Genomic DNA, 21,505 nt, shown 5'->3' on the forward strand with positions numbered 1-21,505 from the left:
CAATGCGAGCGCGAAGCGCGTGCGAAATTTTTTCATAGTGACATGAAAGATTTTTTTAAATTATTTTCCAAGTCTTTCCCTCGTCTTATTTTATTCACTCGTCTTCCTACTCTTTTGTTTCCCCTTCTTTTTCTCCTCTCTTTTTTCTTCTTTTTTATTCTTGCTCTCCCCCTTTTTTTTTTTTGCTCCGCCAATAGGGGGGGGGGCGGGCCTCTCGCCCCCATGGATCTGCCTATGCTCTCCTGTACAGCTCTCGTAGATTCACCTCGGAAAGGCGTAGTGCAGTATTAAAATGAAGCATCATCAACGCATTATCTTTGGGTAAGGGTGCGTTGGGGTGGGTGTGTGCATGGGCGGAAATCCCAGGGGGGACAGGGGGACGTGTCCCCCCTACTAAAATAGTAGGGGGGACACAATATCAAATGTCCCCCCTACCATTATTTGGTATTTTATGATGGTAAGAAATATATCATTCAAAATCGAAATTAAACATGTATTTTTGGATAATAACTTTTTTTTTGCTTGTCAAATTTATTTTCGTCGAAATGACCTTAAATTTGGGGTGATCACCCTTTTTTTTTTGCTTGTCAAATTTTCCAGCCCCTCGTCCCCCCTACCTTTTGGGAGAGATTTCCGCCCCTGGGTGTGTGTGTGTGTGGATGTGCGTGTAGGTGGATGTAGGCCTATATGGAAAAAATATATGCGTGAATGTGATTATAATATTCGAAGTCTAATTTTATTTTGTTTTGACCACTGTAGGAACGCTGTTTAACATTTAGGCACGTTGCTTAAGCGCTCTAATACTATTGTTTAAACTATCTAAAGAACTGTTTAAACTTTTTTAAACAAGTTGTTTGATAAGTTTAAAGAATTACAAAAAAAAAATTTAAACAACTTGTTGTTAGAGTGACAGGCTTAAATAAACAACGTGCTAAGTATTTTTTTTTACTGTGCCATCATGTAATTAATACCACATTAGATATTTGGGGGAAATAATCAATTTGATTTTCTGACCCTAGTGCCAAGTAAAACATATCCCCAGTCGCAAAGTAACACAAACGGTAAAAAAAAAAATCAGTTACTGTGGCGCTTACTTAATTATGAAATTACTTAATTACTTTTCTCTTCTCTACCAGGTATTACTATCCTTTCTTCTATTCTTTCTATTTCTTTTCTCTCTTCCTTCTATTCTCCTCTTCGTGTTGTCGCTGTTGTTGTCGCTGTTTTTGCTGTTGTTCTTCTCCTATCCTTTTCTTCTGTAATTCTTCTTCTCTTGCTCCTCCCCTTTCTTCTTCTAGTCCTCCTCCTTCTTCTCCTTCTTCTCTTCTTCTTCTTCGTTATATTATTGTATATATTATCTCTATATCTTATTTATAGGTAAATAGTAAATTCTGATTTTTTTTTCTTGATTTTTTTTTAGATATGTAAATAGTATAGTTTTACCATTTTATTATCTTAATTCTATATGTCGAGGACCCCACTGGAAATAAGCTTTCGAGCTTTCGTGGGTCGTCTTGAGATGTGCAAGCCTGTTGTTTTAATGCTACTGTATATATGTCATGGTGACTTGCCAAATAAAATCAATCAATCAATCAGAAAAAATTGTAAGAATGATCCTACGTGTCCTACGTTTCATGTGAGTGGGGTAGATAAGCAGTGGCGTTTAGGTTGGAGGTGGGCTTGGGGGCTCTTAATGCCCCCAACCCCTCAATTCTTCATCACAACCACACAAAAAAAAGAGAAAAGGAAAGAAATGGAAAGAGAGAAGGGTGAAATAAATGCATGTTATATTATTTTCCTAATATGTCAAAATCTATCACAAAATTGGATTTTCATTATAAACATGTCATTTTTCTTTTGCTCGTTCGCAGCTTCTTATGGGGGATCGGGTACGATACGAAGGGGAGGGGGGCGGGGCGACTTGATGGCATAACATGATAACACGCTCGACGCCTCGCACGCGACGATTACATAACTGCCGAGCGAACTCGACTGTACTTCTTCTTGCGCTGCGTACCGGAAAATACCGTACGTGCACGAAGGAAACTACCTGCTGAAGTCAAAGTAAGAAAGAGGTGTGAAATTTTGTTTCCGATATTATTATTAACCAAACAAAAATTACTTTTGCTTGCACATTTTATTCATCATGAAATGGTCGTACCTGGTATGGCAATCCGTTATTTAAATGTTTTGTGATTTGTCTGTAAATTGAGGGCTGAATGATGATGATGGAGGATTTGCTTGCACGCAGATTTGAATCGAGTGTATCCGGTGAGGGGCCGTCCCGTGCCCGTCGCGTACCGTGCCCTTTGCCGTGATCAGCTAGCTGCTTGCAGTGTTTAGGCCTAGGCCTATACTCTTCTTCTTCTCTATAAGTACAGGCCACCGTCTGGCGTATTGTCGTACTGTCATAATAGATGGGTTACGTTATTTGGGGGTGCGGGCACCGCCCCTTTTCAGCTAGACATCAGTTTTATACTGTAAGACTAGAGCCCAGAATGTGAATAAGTAATCCTCCTCTAAAGTCAGATCTAGATTATTCTTTGGATAAATCACTTTAATTGTCTTTGATAATTTTGTCTACAGGCAGGGCCACTTACAATGACGAGCATACTATTAGTATACTAATACTAACCTCGCAATACGTGTGAGTGAATGACGAGTGGATACCATGCGCGACCCAAAAAACACATAAAAGGATGTCTTTTTCAAGATAGGGGACGTTACGTACGTAACGTAATAAGGGTGTCAAAAACACTAAAATATTGAAAAAAGGGTATCTATTTCGCTAGGAAAGCTATGTGTATAGGGTCAGATTTGCAAGGGTATAAAAAAGACTAAAATGTTTTAGACATTACCTTGATTTACCTTGATGTTGGGCATAAAGTATAGAAGACTTATTTGCCCCTCTGCATCTTCTTAGAACTTGTCCTCAGTTATAAACGTAACAATTTCACATGCATGTGTGGGTTTGGACGATTTGTGAAAATTCTGTGTCTGGGTCGAAACGATTATACTTGGTTTTCCAGGCCTTCTCTAGATTTGATTTGAATGAATTAATACTGCTACTGTTTACGACCTCAGAAGGTAGGTCATTCCTAGACAGCTGGCAGCCGTCTGTTTCGAGGAGTTTTTTAACATTTTTTATTTTTTAAATTTCTCCTCATACACAGACGGCTCGCTATCATGCAGCCACCATTAGGGGACTTACAATGCAAAATCCCCCCGTCGGGGCTCTTCAATTTTTGTCTTTAATGAATCAAACTTTTGAAAATTAACGCGACCGAAATGCAAATTAATATTTCCTCTTGGCATTAATTGCCAAAAAACCGGGGAAAATCAAGTTAAAAGGAACAAAAACAGTGACTTACCTCGGCTGTCGCACAACTTCACAGCCCTGTTTTATCCGAACTTATACACTTAAACATATGGCCATTGAGTCCCCTGTACAGATCGCGCTAGAACTTCGGTCTCTGTATTTGGTGAGTGAAGCCAACGGAGTTCAGCTGAACAACCAACATAACAGAGACCGAAGCTTTTGGTCTAGGTCATTCCATAGGTTGATTACTCGTTGCGAGAAATCCCGTTGCCTGAGTGTTGAATGTGCTCTTAACTTGATTATTTTTCTTGAATGTCATCTTGTCCTCTTGTACTATTAGGGATGTACTTTTTGCCCCGTCAACACTACGTGTCGAGTCCGATTTGCGCGAGGTGTGGGAGGTTGGGCCGTATACCCAATGATGTAGTAAAGTTAAAACCGACGTCCGTGACATAACTAAAATATCGCTGTACTTGTTTAGGGGTTCAATTCAGGGAATACTTGCCAAGCCAGGGTATCATTTTGTTCCCAATACTTGTTAAGGGTAGGTTTTCACACGCCAATACTTGTTAAAGGAGAATGAAACCCTTGAAACCAGCTGAATCAATATCAAAGAGAAAAATCAAAGAAACATATTGTTGAAAGTTTGAGGAAGATTGAATGAATGATAAGAAAGTTATGAGCATTTGAATATTGAGATCACTAGTGCCATGTAGATCCTCCCATCGGCAATGCGACCAAGATCTGTGATGTCACACACGTACAACTCCCTCATTAATTTATTACTTATTTCACTTATATTCTCACTTTTATAGAGTCTATCACAAGGTGAGGTGTTCTTAATTATGAGATGACAATTAAGTACAGAGGTTTCACAAAATTATATCATTGATGAATTATTTGTCATATGATTAGAATGAGCAAAAAGAGATGTTTTGGGGTATATTTTCAGTGTCCAAATGGGAGAGTTGTACGTGTGTGACATCACAGATCTTGGTCGCATTGCCAATGGGAGGATCTCCATAGCATTAGTGATCTCGACATTCAAATGCTCATAACTCTTTTATTGCTAGTCCTATTTTACTCAAACTTTTGTTGATCTTATTCTTTGATTTTTCTGCTTTCACAAAAGCTAACTTGCTCCAAGAGTTTCATTCTCCTTTAAGGGGTGCATTTTCAGAATATGGAAAATACATGTTTAGGGTGCTTTTCGAGACCCCATGGTCGCGCATGGTATCCACCCGTCAATGGAAGTGGCCCCCCCCCCCCCTGGGGTTTTGTCTCCCTTTGCCAAAGCCTTGGCTGGGGCCGGGGCTTTGCCAAACTTTTGCTCGCTGATATTACAATCTTGCACATTCGTACAATTAAATTCAACAATCGTAATGATTTATTTTTCTCCCCTACCTTCAAATTAGCTGATAAAAGGTAATAGTTCTTGGATAACATCTATATAATAAAAATAAGTATCAATGGTGCAATCACTCATTCAATGAACAAGGTTATGATATTATGGGTGCAATATGGAAATCTTGAATTAAAGAAAATAACATGGAAACAATCGTCATTCTTCCCCCAAAATTAATTCAGCGTGCAATGAGATCTATTCTAAACGCATGATTGCTTTGTCTTGCATTGTCTCCAAAATCAAACATTGCATGGCTTGTGTTGACTTTGTGTGCGCAATTATCCATTTTCACCGATTTCTTACCATTATGGTTAACAAAGTAGGCCTAGAGGCTTTATATTTATTAGACCAAAAGCTGCAGTCTCTTATTTTTGTTGTTCCGCTGAACCACGTTGACTCCTCTCACCAATACAGATGATAGGCCTAGTAAAATGTCAGAAATTGAAAAATAAATCCCCAGAAACGACAGTTATTTCTGTCTATGTAAATGAATGACTGATTGATCAAGTCCAAAAATTGACAGCATGCCTGTAAAATAGAATCACTTGTCTTGATAAAATTATTAGAATTCAATTCAGCACTATTTTTTGAGTATTTTAAAGAAACTAATCGTTGATATCTTTTCTTTTGGATTGAGATATCAATAAAAAATTGGCACTAGATCGCTCTATATTATTTACTGTTTGAAATTCAGATACCATCTGCCAAATGGTTTTTTGTTTGTAATTTGTTTGTAATCCTTCAGATTTTTTTACTCACTCATGCATGAATGACATTGCAACTCTATTATACTCTATTATACAAATAATGAATGTTTATGAGTGCAATGGACCGAACACTTTATGAGGTGAAAGATGAAAAGATCAATTCAATGAGGCATAGCCGAATTGAATGGATCATTCATTTCATCTTTCACTGAATGAAGTATTCTGTCCATTGCACGAATGAAGGAACATTCATTATTTGGTTTATATGACACTTAGAACTAGATTATTTTTCATAGGAAATTAATCAATTTTGATGCAAAATCTGATCATGCAGTGCGAACTCGGTCTGTTGATTGTCGCATATATGTCGCGTACATTGCGCCAAGGATCTACCTAGGTGTCATATAAATGATAATGACTGGCCATGGCATTTGTCTATTATTAATTTATTTTTAAAGCAGGGTGCTACATAAGCACTTGCACGATTGCCCGGGAAAAGTTAAAGTCAGGCAAGCGTTTTGAAGTAAAGACCAAAACTACTGGCCCGAATTGGGCAAGCAAAATTTTCACAGTAGAATTACCAAAATTAGGGTCGATTTGATATTGACCCTAAATTTGGTCATGGCAATAAGATAAAATCACTTTGGAAAAAGAAATGCAAGAACAAGGAACATCAGTACATGTCAAAAGAGAGAAAAAAAGGTCAGTGTTTTATAAAACCGGAATATTTTCTTTTGAAAAGGTAAAACTTTGTTTTCAAGGATTTTGGGGGGCAAGCGAAATTCATTTTCGGGCAAGTATGTTCCAACTATTTAAAATTTACTTGCCCGACAGGGCAAGTGCTTCTTAAAAGTTATGTAGCACCCTGTTAAAGCATAGACTAGTGTGAGACCAAAAGCTACAGTCTCTGTACATTTAACTGTTACGCTGAATTACATTGGCTTCACTATGGGAATGACTGTAAAATCATGTCAGAAATTTTTTGATAAATCCCCAGAAAAGGCAGTTATTCCTGTCTACAAGAAGACAAGCTGCACATGTTTTTTTTTTATACAGACAGTATACATTTTATATGTGATATTAAATCTTATGTTCTTCTTTCAATTTGTTTTTAAACTGCTGCACAGTCAGAGTTTAACTTGCATGGGTGTCAAGGGCCTTAAGAAAGAATCATGTCTGACTCCGAACCTACACCAAGCGCTACAAAAGAAACGCCAAGTGCTGCCGAAGGAACACCAAGTACTGCAGAAGAAGTTAACCAAAAAACAGAGCAGGCTGACCAAACTAAAGGAGTAGATGAATCAAATGGACAAACTGAACAAACAACAGCAGAACAAACAGAAAAGGCTCCCGAGGAGGGAGGGGTCCAAGAGACGAGTCCAGGACCAGGGGACCAGGTGGCCATAGATGCAGGAAAAGGAGCGGAAGCAAGTGCTGCAGTTGAACCTCAGGATGATAGTTCCAGAGGTAAAAAGGAGACAGCATCCGATTCTTAAAGTTTGAGGAGCAGGTTGATTTAAGAAATTTGGAAGAAAACAAAACGAGAGAAAGATATTGTTGAAATATATCTATGAAAATCTATCAAAGAAACATAGAACTTTTGTGGACTTTTTAAAGATTTTATTTTGTGATGTCACATGCAAGCTGCTGGGCACCCCTTAATTCAATAATTAAATAGACTCCTATTCGCTAATGGGACATGACTGGAAGGATTTCCCCAGAGAAGTGCGTATGAAATGCTCTGGTAAAATTGTTTTCAATATTTTGCAAAAAATTGGGTTTTATTATGGAATTTATATGGGATGACATGACATACAAGTTATCAAAATTAAAGTGAAAATGGAAACACACCTTCATACTTTTAAATGATTAACTACATGTACACCTAAATATGTCAAAAGCATCAAAATTTGAAATTGACACAATTTCAATGCATAATCCTGTATAGGGGCACAAATTCATTGCTTGATCCAGTATCGGGGCATTATTTTTTTGCTTGATCCAGTATAGGGGCACAATTTCATTGTTTGATCCCATGAAGGGGTACAATTTCAGTACTCTATCAAGTATTGGGGAGCAATTTCATTGTTTGATTCCATATAAGGGTACAATTTCAAGACTCGATCCAGTATCGGGGACAGTTTCATTGCTTGATCGAGTATCGGGACACAATTTCATTGCTTGATCCAGTATCCGGGAATAATTTCATTGCTTGTTCAAGGTACGTTGGCTGGACATATGCACCTCTGTTTTGCAGAGAGGTTTCAGGGGGTTCCCTAGCTTGATACCTCCTGGGTAGTGTTTCATGAAACAGATGGTCAAGTGATTTTCATAGATGAATTTGCTCAGAGCCAATCCGATGCAAGGATTTCAGTAGCTTATAACGGTAATCGGTGAAAATCACTGATTTGTGTGTTTCATGAAATGCTCCCAAGGACAAGGTTGTATTGTAAAATGCTTCAACGAACATGTAACAGATGAACTCTGATCTACTTTCTTATTAATAAAGCAGTATGGAGATTCAGGTGTCTTGGCCGAGTGGTCTAAGGCGCCTGGTTATACATGGAAAGTCAGGGGTTCGATCCGCGGCCACGGAACCTATGTCCGTGAGCAATGCCATTCAATCATTAGGCCAAAATTATACTCACTGTACTTGTTATGTTTTTTTGTACTTTGTATTATTATTGTAAATTGACCCTTTCAGCCCTGCTGCTGGTCAATATATGTGCATATACCAATAAATAAATAAATAATAAATACCCGGTAATTTATTCAATCTACAATGCTCTTTTATCCAGCTTTCAAATAAATGGAAATGCTATAGTATATGCATTACTAGCAACTAGGTGTGCACTTGTTTAAAAAAAAAAAGAAAAAAAAAATGCTTTATTGTTGACTTACTGATTTGGTATAGTTGTTTTTATCTCTCATTACCTTTCAAGTGGTGATAATCTCCGGTGCAAACACTGGTATTGGCCTGGTTGCTTCGGAGAAGTTTGCTAAAGACGGGTTTGAGGTAATCCTGGCGTGCAGGAGCGAAGAAAAGGCAAACCAAGCAGTCAGCCAAGTCCAGAAAAAAGTCCCGGGAGCTAAAGTATCTTTCATGAAGGTAAATTAATTTAGTAGTAATTTGCTCATTGACTAACGATTTGATTTCTTTATTACTGTATGTACAGTTTTCATACAATGCCCTATAGAACTATTGTTTGCTGTAAATATATCAAGATCACCAATATGATAAGCCGATATCATGGTTCTTAATATTACCATCAAATTGATGATTGTATAAAAGATTAATATTCAGATGTTTTGTGTTCATGATGCAGTATGGAGATTCGATTTGTTTGCACAAAATAATTTTTTAATTTTCACACAACAGATTACATGGCTTCAGTGAATTTTTTTCTTCTCCCTCTCTGTTGATCACCTAATTTCTAATTCCTCCCTCTCCTTTCTATTCTGTATTCTAATTCCAAATTTCTTCATCTCTTGATACCCCTCTTCCTGTTCATCCTCATCCCTTCCCTCTCATTTCTTGCCCCCCCCCCCCCGTAATTTGAAGAGCTCGTATCCCCCTCCCTCTCTCTTATATAATGACTTTATCTTTCACTCCTTTTCCACTCTATTGTCTTTATTGTTCTCACTGTCCTTTTTCCTCGATCTTTTTTTCCCTTTTCTCCACGATTGTCTGTGCAATATTGTATTAAACTCATTGTCTATATTGTATTACTCTGTATTGTGATTGCATTTTTTTGTCTTGTAAACTGAATGTAATTCAGCCTATGGGCTGCTATGATCAGTAAATAAAACCATACTACTTCTACTACTAGTAGTTAAAACAAGATGTCTCGTTCTCATTTTCATGGCTTTCATCTTTTTCATCCAGCTTGATCTGAATTCCTTGAAGTCTGTTAGAGAATTTTCTGATGCCTTCCACGCAACCGGGAAACCTCTTCATGCGCTGTGCAACAATGCGGGCCTAACGACAGGCTTCTCAAGCAATGACCGATTGGAGACGGAAGATGGCTTTGAAATGACCTTTGGGGTCAACCATTTAGGTACGCTATTAAGTAGAATCGAGGTCTAACTTTCAGGGGACACCAAGAAAGCAAACAAACAAAAGAACTAATGGTGTTTGGTACTGCAAAATCAGCATTAAATATGGAGAGCACAAGCTTTGGACATACATTCATCAGAGTAACATACCATGTTTTCAGAGCTGCCAACCAGTACATTTTTGGCATATTTAGTACGTTTTTGCAACCAAAATACGACAGTACGTTTTTTTCTTTTATAAATATGATTTTTTTTCTTCACAAAATCGTTATTTATTTATTGAGAAAAATCATCTCTATATGTCTCTATTTCATAAAACTTTCACAACTATGGTCATTGGATTAATGTAATTTCAGGTAACTTTTAAAAAAAATCATTTTGTTAAAACCAGGGTTAGATATGCACATGTTTCAATGTTTTATTTTTTCATCTGCAAGAGCAGTGCACATTTTAGCTGGCATGCAGCTTGAGTGCCGTGACGAGCGCACGCACCACGCATTTTATTATGAAATACAGTTTTTTTTAATCACAGAATACAATTTTTCATTCCCAGAGGTTGGCAGGTCTGCGTTTTTAGTTTTCTGTTGACTCACATGGTTTTGCTCTAACAAGTACATGTTGAATGCTTTAGGTTTTCTGTGTTGAATGCTACAGTCAGAATGATCACCACACAGTTCTACAAAGACCAGAATTTCGCTTTGCTTGATTAATTTTCACTTTTGCAACATGCATTATCGTAGCATGTCCATAATAACCACCTGCTCGACAAGACCACTTTTTTAATCTGAAGTTTGAAGTTTAATCATCAAGAATTGGAGAACAGAAATGAATAATTGAGAGGGGTTGGGGGATAATATTTCAGCATTTGCTATGAGCATTTGGTAGGCTGGATACTAGTACCACTTTAAAAGAACAGAAATTTAGGCACTGATATCAGAGAAAATAGGTAATATCAACGGGCACCATTTTTTTGCACTTATGCTATTTTTTATTATTCTTTATTTTGAATTTTTGAACTTTTCTTGAATTTGATTTTTCTTTAGTTAGTTGTTAGACTTCATTTCATTGATAAAATGACTTTTGAGACGAGGCAAATGTTTTTGTTTTTTTAAGTTTGAAAAATAATCTGACAGGATTTCACTCATGCAAAGTCTTAGGAAGGCCCATTAAAGGGTTTGGATATCAATCTGTATTTATATTTTGAAGAATGTAGCTCATTTTGATTGATTATCTTCCGGTATTATGTACACAGGTCATTTTCTGTTGACCCACCTTCTTATGGATGTGCTGAAGAAGACGTCGGAGGCTTGCGGAGAAGCGAGGATCGTGAACACGGCGTCCATGCTACACGATCCTGCCAAGAGTGCTCGAATGGGAGGTAGGTTTGACGGGATCCCGTGACATTTGCTCCGGCGACAATTGCTACGCTGTAAATCTCAGATCTGGGCCCCGTCTTACAAAGAGTTGCGATTGATCCGATCAATCGCAGCTATGGACGGCCAGCAACGTCAATGTGTATTACGCATGTTTGTCTAGAATATTTTCTAGCTATGATGTATATTCATGCATTAATTGTTTTCTTAAAGATTCACTGTGCTTCTCTTTGTTTACAAAGGACATTGTGCAAATTTCCTGTAGAAAAATTTATGACACTGATGATTTCCATAGAGTTACGATTGATTTGATCAATCGTAACTCTTTGTAAGACGGGCCCCTGAACTGCCAAGTATTATGGATTTTCTGTATTTCATACTGAAAAATAAGAATACTGATGGTATCATGCAAAATTCTGATTTCTAACGTTTCCATTTCATATTTTAATGGGTCATATGATAAGGAACCGACTAATGTTTATTTAATCACTTTGAATTTTAAGGAGATAGATATGTACTGATTATTTGTAGGAATCTACTTGTACAGTAATTGTCTTATCAATGTTTGTATTGTTATCTTGTCAATAAACAGTCTTATGATTGTATGCACATGCAGTATGTATTATGCATTGAATCAATGAAATTAAAAAAATTAAACTTTGTGATGCATGCATACATTATTATGCTGCTTTAAAATCTCTACATTTTTAAGCAGATTATTTATTGCATCGAATTGTGTATCAAATGAAATGTCATATACCGTAAGTAACGGTGTATTAACCGCACCCGTGTATTAACCGCACCCCCAACTTTGGACTAAAAAAAAAATTTAAAAAAAAAATCCTCACATTTACATGCATATTTGAGGTACGAAGAAACAAAAACTAAGTTAAAGATTTCAAAGTATTCAAAGAGATTACCGGTATGCGGAAATCTGCTGTTCTTGATCAATTCATCTACAAATGTTAGCAAGAAAGAAAGGTCCCGACAATATTGGCCACTTACACACTCACTCACCTCACAGTCACAGTGTACACACACACAGCACTGCCGTTCTTGTACATGTACATTGCAAACTTCGATACGGTACCACTACCAGTACATCTTATCGAATTGTGAACTGTATCTTTCACATTTCTTGCATCACAACCTCACAATCACTTTCAGAATTTGTCTAGCATTCGATGGCTTAGCATGAATTTTGGATACGGGATTACAGGAAGGTTCAAGAAACAAAGAAATTTGCATTTTTTCCAGTTGTTTTACGGTTTCTTGCCGTCTCTCTCATACGTGGTGCACGGTGTACATGGTATCTTATGAAAAGCAAACAGGAAAGAAAAAAATAAGCTGGCGCGAAACGGGACTTTGAGGGGTTAAAATGAATAGCGCCAGCTTACGTCGCACTAAAATCACAATACAACGCAAGCTAGCTCTCGGCTCTTGTTCAGCTGTGACAAATTATTACCGAGAATGCTTGGCGTCTCTTTGAACTTAGCCAGGGAACTTCGCTGCTTTGAATCGAGAATAAAGTCGAAATTAGTGTCATGAAGGTGGGTGCATTTGTTATGGACACTATTTGATTAAGATCGTAATAATCGCTTCCCATTACCCGCGGCTCATACCCCTCTAAACGACATTGCCCTGGGCGGCTACGCCCGGCCACTCGATGTGTTGTGAACTGGCAGACTTCTTACATGTTCGGGAGGGGTTACGCGGGCGGGCTCAGACCCGTCACCTGGATAAACCGCACCCCCGACTTTTGCTTATATCCCGCCGAGAAAAAGGTGCGGTTAATACACCGTTACTTACGGTACTCATTCTGTAGGTAAATTCCCAATTTTTTACTGCCAACTCGTCTACTCACCACATGGTCTACTTTCAGTTAGTCTAATGCCATTCCGTCCATCAACGTTTCGTCTAACAACCATTTGGTCCAATCATCACTCCGTCTACTCTAATCACCGTTCTGTCTACATGTACTGTATGACCATTTCGTCTCATAACCAGTTGGTCTAATATCCATTTCATTTTCATTCATTTTGCACAATTGAATACTTAGTCCAAGTAGACCAAATGGTATGTGGACTAAATGGCTAATGGACCAAATGGTTATTTTACGGAATGGCATTAGACTAAATGACAGTAGACCATGTGGAATGAGTGGACGAACTGATGGTAGACCAAATTATAGTTGACAAGTTGGCAATTACACGAATTGGAAATAAACCATTCGGTTGATGTACTGTATCAACTCTCACGTCAATTGCTTGTGAATATAATTAAATACCAGTATTTTTCAGTACAGGGTGTGTTAAAAAAAATCATAGGGATATGATTATATATCATGGTACAACAAATCTCCAAATGTAGTAGCACTCACATACATGTAATTGGGTTATGAAGTATAAACCAAGTTTTCATGAAGTGTTTTTGTACATGAATGAATATTATGTGCCCAATCATTTTAGTAATTAAGAAGAAGAAAAAATTGCTCTGTAAATCGCAAAATTTTCAAGGCATTCTGACTTATAACGAGACATACAGGCTGTACAATTTTTTTTTTCTTTTTGTATACAGAGATATCATAATTATTTTTTTTTCATTCTCTATCACCACATAAGACAGATATAGATATGATTTATAATAGCTTGACATGATCTATTAAAAGTATTGTAAAAATATTGGAAAAGAAAGAAAGCTAAGCTCCTAATTCTGTAATTACTTTATCTTTGCTTCAATGAATGAAATAATGGTCTAGTACTTTAATTCACGATGCCCCTGCCAAAATAAGTACATGGGTACTGAACCTACAAAACAAGCCTTCGTGTTCAGTTCGATTCGGAAGTGCCATGTTTGGAGAGATTTTCCGTACAGCGGTTCAGCTGCAGCACTACGCAACATGGTTCATGACGTTACATGCGTCAGTGTGTTCTGATTTTTCAATGCTTACATGTAGCTTGCTTGGTCGTGACCGGTCAAATCACCTCATGGTCTACATACTGTACTCGCACTTTCCTTCTTCCATTTTGTTTTTACTTTTGCTTACCAAATTTGATTAGCATTTAAAAGAGCTTTTCACTCATGACCTAATGCAGAGTGATACAGTGATTTTTATTTCTTATACGGCCCCTTCAGGGGCATGGAAGAAATACAAAAGTGTAACAAAAACAACAAATATAGATATACATAAAAAAGTTAAAAGATAACAAAAGCTTCAAATATCAGACTCTTACAACAAACAGGTAAAAGGCACGAATCGAAAATAAAATATATGGACTAATAACATGGCATAAAAATAGTCTGAACTACGTACATGTACATTAATTTTAAAAAGACCAATTCAACAACTGGAAGTGCATGAAAAAAGGAAAGACAACAAAATTATTTGAACTTCGACATGATTACTTTACAAAATTTGGATAGATTCTTTAAAGGTCAAGTCCACCCCAGAAAATTTTTGATTAGAATAAACAGAGAAAAATTAAACTAGCATAACGCTGAAAATTTCATCAAAATCGGATGGAAAATGAGAAAGTTATGGCATTATAAAGTTTCGCTTATTTTTCACAAAACAGTGATATGCAAATGAGAGAGTTGATGATGTCACTCACTCACTATTTCTTTTGTTTTTTATTGTTTGAATTATACAATGTTTCATTTTTTATGGATATGGCAATTATGACCATCTTGTTTGAACCACAAAAATGTTAAAACAATCAAATCCCACATGTTAAGGGAGGAATGAAACTTTGCTCACATGACATTGAGGAGAAAATTCAAATATTTAATATTTCATATAATCGAATACAAAAGAAATAGTGAGTGGGTGATGTCATCGGTCCCCTTATTTGTATACTGACCAGGCTGTGCATATAACTGTTTGGTGAAATTTTTAAGATGTCATAACTTTCTTATTTCAGATCCGATTTTGATGAAATTTTCAGTGTTATTCTTGTTTTATTTTTCTCTTTCTATTCAAATCATCTTTTTGTTGGAGTGGACTTGTCCTTTAAAGGAGAATGAAACCCTTGAAACCAGCTGAATCCATATCAAAGAGAAAAATCAAAGAAACATATTGTTGAAAGTTTGAGGAAGATTGAATGAATAATAAGAAAGTTATGAGCATTCGAATATTGAGATCACTAGTGCCATGTAGATCCTCCCAACAGCAATGCGACCAAGATCTGTGATATCACACACGTACAACTCCCTCATTACTTTAGTACTTATTTCACTTATATTCTCACTTTTATAGAGTCTATCACAAGGTGAGGTGTTCTCTTTATGAGATGACAAGTACAGAGGTTTCACAACATTATATCATTGATGAATCGTTTGTCATATGATTAGAATGAGCAAAAAGAGATGTTTTGGGGTATATTTTCAGTGTCCAAATGGGAGAGTTGTACGTGTGTGACATCACAGATCTTGGTCGCATTGCCAATGGGAGGATCTCCATAGCATTAGTGATCTCGACATTCAAATGCTCATAAGTCTTCTATTGCTAGTCCTATTTTACTCAAACTTTTGTTGATCTTATTCTTTGATTTTTCTGCTTTCACAAAAGCTAACTTGCTCCAAGAGTTTCATTCTCCTTTAAGAGAGAAGCTCGATCTCAACTAAGGTTTGTATAGTCCTATGTAAAAATCCCCTGTACAAATGAGTTTTTGTGTAATAATCTTTAAAAAAATGTGGAGCGAATTGCGACGTGATGGGACGATTCACCTTGATTTTATGAAACTTTTTCTTTTCGAAAAAATGATTTTAGGTTCCCCTCCCCATCTCGATTTTGATGACCTGATGCTGGAGGAGAGTCAACCATTTGATGGGTTGCTGGCCTACAGGAACTCCAAGCTTGCAAACTGCGCCTTTTCCGTTGAGCTTGCCAGGAGACTAGAGGGGTCAAAGGTCACATCAAACACGCTTTGTCCAGGTAAATGACTTTCGCACTCCATAACACAGTGGTCTGCAGATCCTGCAGACTGTTGACTGATTAAATCAATGAGCGGGTGATGCCGTAAACTGTTAATACGCTATATATTTCGCGTCCATCTACTTTCACAGTCTTGCTTCGAGACTGGGAATTTGTAACAGTATATTTTCGTGAATTTACTTTATTTGCATTCACTTTGTAGAGAAATATCAGGAAGTGAAAATTTTCAGGACGGTAAGTCACAAAATTCTCAAAATATAAAACCACCGCAAAATATTCAGCTTGTACAGTAGAGTATTGAATAGATATTCACCCAATTGCGGGGTCAAGAATTTTTTCCGTGGTCCCGTTTCATATTTTTTTAAATATACTTTTTCAGGTTTCATACCAGCCACTGGTCTTGGACGCAACGAGACGACAATGGCTAAGATCAAAATGGCGATATTCACCCCCCTCCTGAAGCTGATAGGTGTGACGCGTAACCTAGAACACGGTGGCGGAATGATCCATTACGTTGCAACTAGTCCAGATTTTAAAGGTAAGGGGATGATATACCTTTGGGCTGGGGCATATCAGAGGGGGCTTATAGGGGGATGTGCCCCCACCCTAAGTTGGCATTGTATGTATCTTAAAGCATGTCATTGGGGGGGGGGAGGAATTTTATCTCTTTTTTTGGATTGGAATGGGAATTATCATAGATTGTGTGTATTAAAGCATGTCATTTATTTTTTTTGGGGGGGGGGAAGGAATTTTTTTTTTTGAAAGGGAATTGTCATTTAAGTCTGTAGAAATCAACCCATTTTCTGTGTCTTCCATGTATAAAGCATTATGATATTGTGGCCACTCGTTACCACATTAAATTGGTTTTTATTTAATTAATGAGAAATGAATTAACACAATGAAAACAGGAAGAGAAAACATTCAATGACTTTCCTTCCCACCCCTGACATACAAGTGTCCTCTTTTTCTTTGTTATGGTCTTTCTTCTGTCATATTCAATGTAGATGTCCCATATAGAACACTATATATTTCCTCTCCTATATAATTCCGTTTCACCCTGGGCAAACATCGCATCACTTAATGAAATGCAGTTTTTAATCAATCTTTCCGTGAATAAAATGTTCGCTGCTTTTGGTGCAGTGGGGATAATGGCTATTCGTGAAAGATTGAATGTCACAATGTTTTTATACTATCATGCTATTGATCGATCAAATTTATTTCTCTTGAGAAAAAAACAAATTGAATACATTCAAAAGATAAAACTGAAAAATTGAAGTAATGACAGAATATATGAGTATATGAATGTAAAATTTAGCAAATACAAGAAATAATGGGAAAATCACGAAAGCCGCAAAGAGCTTCGAAAAAGATATTGCACAGCTTTCTTGTCTATTGTATTTTTGTAAGTGTCTCCCTACTGTGGGTGGGTGTGTCGTGATCTAGTGGTTCTGACTCTCGCCTTTGAAACAGAGAGTCTAGGGTTCGAATCCTAGCCATGGCGTGTTTTCCTTCAGCAAGAAATTTATCCACACTGTGCTTTACTCGACCCAGGTGAGGTGAATGGGTACCCGACGGGAGTAATTCCTTGCATGCACTGAGCGCGGGTGATAGAAGCTCGAGCTAAAGCCGGGGTAATAATAGCACCGCTTTGTATCCTCAGGCAAAAAGCGCTTTATAAATCCAGCTATTATTATTATTACTGTAATGTCTCGTTTAATCTATTAGGTTTGAGTGGGAAACACTCCTCTGATTTCAAGATGATGGACAGCTCTGCAGAATCCCGAGACCCTGAGGTCGGCAAGAGGCTATGGGATATCTCGGCAGATCTTGTCCAGTACGAAGCCGCCAAGACCATGTAACTGCCCAAAATGGTGAATGCCCCCCATTGTGCACCCCACTTTGTCTTTTACCCATTTGTTATAATAGTTTTTAATAGGGCTTTCCAAGAAACTAATGTTTAGTTCCTAGTCAAGTCAAAAAAAATTCTAATAGCATCCTTAATGAGTATAATATGAAAATTACCAAATCAAATTGTATGTAATTTTAGAATCGTAAACTAGCATTTATTATATACAACTGGCTAAGATATTATGCAATATGGTCGATTGGATACAGAGATAAGAGCCTTCTATTAGCACTCGCCTATCAATCCAATTTTTGTTATATAAAGTATTATGAATAGAGTACGTAGTCAACTTATATCTGCAGTCTCCCATATTTATTTTCATTTAGATTTGGGCCTACAACTTATGGACCCATACTTAAATTTAAGAAATCAAGGTTTAAGCCATTAATATGACATATTTATTAAATCAAACAAAAAATGATACCAAAAATGACTAAACCTGACTACACATACCACTTAATACAAAACTTTTATGGAGAGGTTTTCTGATGTGTAATGAAAATTGTTTGTATATCTTTGTGAATATTGGACCAGATCACTTAAAATTTCATCCAGTTGTAGAAAATGAATAGTAGTTTACAGGTGTAAAGATATAAAAAAAAATACAATGTAATATAATAAATGTAAGTAACAATGTAATGATTTTAATATTATACCCATCTATATAGAGTGCCATTAGCATTTTTTGTGGGACACCCTGTAAAAGCAAATTTGTATTGGATTTAAGTTCAATTGCAAGGCAACTTTCTTGCAATGCTTGATTCGTCTATATTATTTTGTCACATTTTCAATAAGTGGCAATTACAGTATTACAAACAGTGCATTCAGGTAAATTTTTCCTACTCTGAGAGCTTATATTTAGAAATCATCCTCATTCTAAAGCCTATGCTATCCCCAACTAATTAATGAAAATGGATGGATGGATATAGATTAATAAATGTATGAATTAAGCTGTATTGATATGTAATATTGCACAAGCAGAAGAACAAATGGCATCCATTCCTCTTCTTGTCCATGGTCACATGTACTGTAGAATTTCAGGTTACCCTTTATACTTATTGGAAGCTTAAAGAGTAGGGGAGATTGGAGTTAGTTGGAACATTTTTGACAAAAATGGCTGTAAAGTCCAAATAGATTTGATTTAAGAAACAATATATCAGCTTAAAGCATATATCTAAGGGCTACAAAGTACCCATAAAATTTGTTAACTCTATGATGGTTACTGAAAAATCCACCTTGAACAAGACCATCTCAAGTGTTCAAACTTACCCCATATATATATATATATATCTTAACTTCACCAGGCTTGTTGCACATGTGTTGTCTGTAATGAGGTGGATGGCTGTTGCTAATGGCAAGAAATTGAGGGCAGTATTGCATAAATTTATTTATAGGTGTTAAAGAAAATTACAATATTTTAACTTACCCTGGGTTCCAACTAACCCCAATCTCCCCTCTCTCTATTTTGTACATTTTACTGTAACTTTTGAAATAATGTCAGATGCCAAAGATGGCTGTAATACTATGAAAATTACCATTAAAGAGGACTTTGAAAGTGTTTTTAAAATCATCAGAAAGATTCTTCATGAAAATGATTGTAATAATTACAATCTTTCCTCATCTGAGAAAATTTATTAAATTTTGGCAAGAGAGGCTTAATGGGACAGGTCACAGTGTCTTGAAACTTTTGTTTGTTTTATTTTTGTATTCTAGTAAATTTGGCTGGAATGACCTCGAACCTTGAACCTTGAAGAATAATCCCTTTCAGCAGCTTCAAAGCTATCCCGGGATGAAAACATTCTGTGTATCAGTGCGAGGTGCCATGGTGAAGTAATTTGAAATTTCACTTATATACATTAAAAGTGAATGTGCATGCTTGTTTTGATAATTCCTCAGAAACTACACATTCTTTACCAGAATAATTGGGCACATACTTTTTCATTCATACAATGTTAATACTAGGGCATTTATTTCATGGCATTATGTTTGAACTCATTTTTTGATTTATGACCACAACTGGCATTAATGTTTTATGCAGTTTGATATTCAAAGAAACTTGTTTGGCTGCATTTTTCCATTTATTGGTGAATTTACAAACTTCATGCACAGCTTTGCAAAGCACTCCCTGGCTAACCCAAAATGCCAATTTAAAGACTCATAATTCCACAGTGATCTCACTTTTGAGTTGTATGTATAATAACCAACTTGTTTTGCAAACTTTGAGTATTATTGTTTGCTTCCTTTATACTAATGGGTTTTTTTTTTCTTTCTTTTTTTGTAAAGGATGAATGAAATGGAGTAGAAACCCAGTATAAGATCTGTTGATATTTGCTCATGTTTGTGATAAAAATATTTATATCTAAATATCTTTGTATATCATGCCATATTGTCATTATTATCATATTTTTATGTCATTTCTGGAATACTTAGGCATACGCATGGAAATAGCTTTGTTCTTTCATTTTTTGTTCCTTTCTTCATATTCTTTATGAATTCCATAGAAGGTTTTATCTTTTTCATCTACTTTTATAAGTAAACAACTCTAAAACTGTACTTATTCCACCTTTGTACAATACCATCTATGCATTGTTGTTTTCACATTTAGTTGGTGCTAATTCGCATAACTTTTTTTTTTTCAATTCTTATTTATGTCCTTTATCACTTTTAGTAATTTCTCAGCATTTATCAAATAAAATTAATCAAACTTCAGACTTCATCAAGATATTCCCTTAATTATCTAAGATACTAATCTTATTGCAAAATTTTTAAATGAAATGACCAGAAAAGGATGAGATTCCTGCCATTTGACCAGTAATTTCAACAATTAATCGAGGGCTTCATTGAATTTTCTATTCTAAAAACATTTTATAGTACTACTATTACCACTGAACATCTATAAGTAATATCAGCTCATTTTTGTTCAAAATGATATACATTTATGAAATAACTTCAGTCACATAGATCTAATCCCTATCACCATGTTTGATGATACTAAAGTTGTATTTATTTAAGTATGTGCATAACAGCCGTTTATGGCAGGCCTAAAGTTTCTTTTGGTTGTATGATTTATTGGGGGGTCTGAAAATTTTGATTAATATTTTTGTGGAACATATATTATGTATAATAGGTTTCGTGTAGTTGTGTGAAAATATCACACAACTACACGAAGCCTATTATACATAATATATTTTCAACAAAAATATTAATCAAAATTTTGATTCATATTTCTGTTGAATGTATATTTTGCTAAATTCTGTTTAGATTTATAAAACCATGAGGGTTCAAAATATTATGTAATTATGTTAATGATTAATTGATTATGATTAATTGATTATAATGAAAATTTCCAAAAAAATGCAGTTTATAAATTGCTCATATATATCCATGTTATACATCCATGAACTCTTTATCCAAGTAGTTCACCTTGACAGAAGTACTATGTTAATCATTCAATCAAATGGAAGATATGAAATTTCAATTATTTTCAAGTCGTCTTGCCAATCAAAACTGCCCTTGTGAACCAAGCCTAAAAATCAGTGTATGAGATTCTATTGATTAAAATCATATATTTTCTTCTTTCGTTGTGTATGAAAGAAAATCATGATACTTGTCATGTGTGTAGTTTTGTTGTGGATGAAAAGTCTGAATGCTGCACTTATTTGATTAGGAGAGAGGAAGTGAGAAAGGGGGGGAGCCTTGAATTTGTTTATTAGAGGCACCAGGATCCTGTTTCTTAAAATGTATTATCATTACAAATTTGCAATAACAGTTTAAAGCTACTGAAATCATTCCATTTGATTGGCTGA

General features: G+C 36.1%; 1 protein-coding gene across 6 annotated transcripts; it reads left to right on the forward strand.

The window, feature by feature from the left end:
• Nucleotides 1-1,936: 1,936 nt before the first annotated feature.
• On the forward strand, nt 1,937-21,300 carry LOC129277693 (retinol dehydrogenase 12-like). Of its 6 annotated transcripts, none has more exons than XM_064110224.1 (9): nt 1,937-2,064; nt 6,559-6,898; nt 8,374-8,540; nt 9,318-9,489; nt 10,740-10,865; nt 15,629-15,793; nt 16,173-16,331; nt 17,519-17,664; nt 19,413-21,300. In XM_064110224.1, exons 2-8 carry the CDS (start codon nt 6,604-6,606, stop codon nt 17,650-17,652), a joined length of 1,218 nt encoding a protein of 405 aa, XP_063966294.1. In that variant the 5' UTR covers nt 1,937-2,064; nt 6,559-6,603; the 3' UTR covers nt 17,653-17,664; nt 19,413-21,300. The 6 variants fall into 6 exon arrangements, with proteins under 6 accessions (XP_063966294.1, XP_063966295.1, XP_063966292.1 ...); XM_064110225.1 differs by having other exon boundaries at nt 1,957-2,075; XM_064110227.1 differs by having other exon boundaries at nt 2,029-2,075; nt 6,563-6,898.
• The last annotated feature ends 205 nt before the right edge of the window (nt 21,301-21,505 follow it).

This window comes from Lytechinus pictus, chromosome 15 (genome assembly GCF_037042905.1).
Source record: "Lytechinus pictus isolate F3 Inbred chromosome 15, Lp3.0, whole genome shotgun sequence".
In the NCBI taxonomy this organism is placed as follows: Eukaryota; Metazoa; Echinodermata; class Echinoidea; order Temnopleuroida; family Toxopneustidae; genus Lytechinus; species Lytechinus pictus.

Excerpts from the sequence above, each read along its gene's own strand:
- LOC129277693 (XM_064110224.1), top strand. The coding sequence starts at position 6,604 with ATGTCTGACTCCGAACCTACACCAAGCGCTACAAAAGAAACGCCAAGT. Across the intron at positions 10,866-15,628 it reads CAAGAGTGCTCGAATGGGAG|GTTCCCCTCCCCATCTCGAT; the intron begins GTAGGTTTGACG and ends AAATGATTTTAG. Across the intron at positions 15,794-16,172 it reads ATCAAACACGCTTTGTCCAG|GTTTCATACCAGCCACTGGT; the intron begins GTAAATGACTTT and ends ATACTTTTTCAG.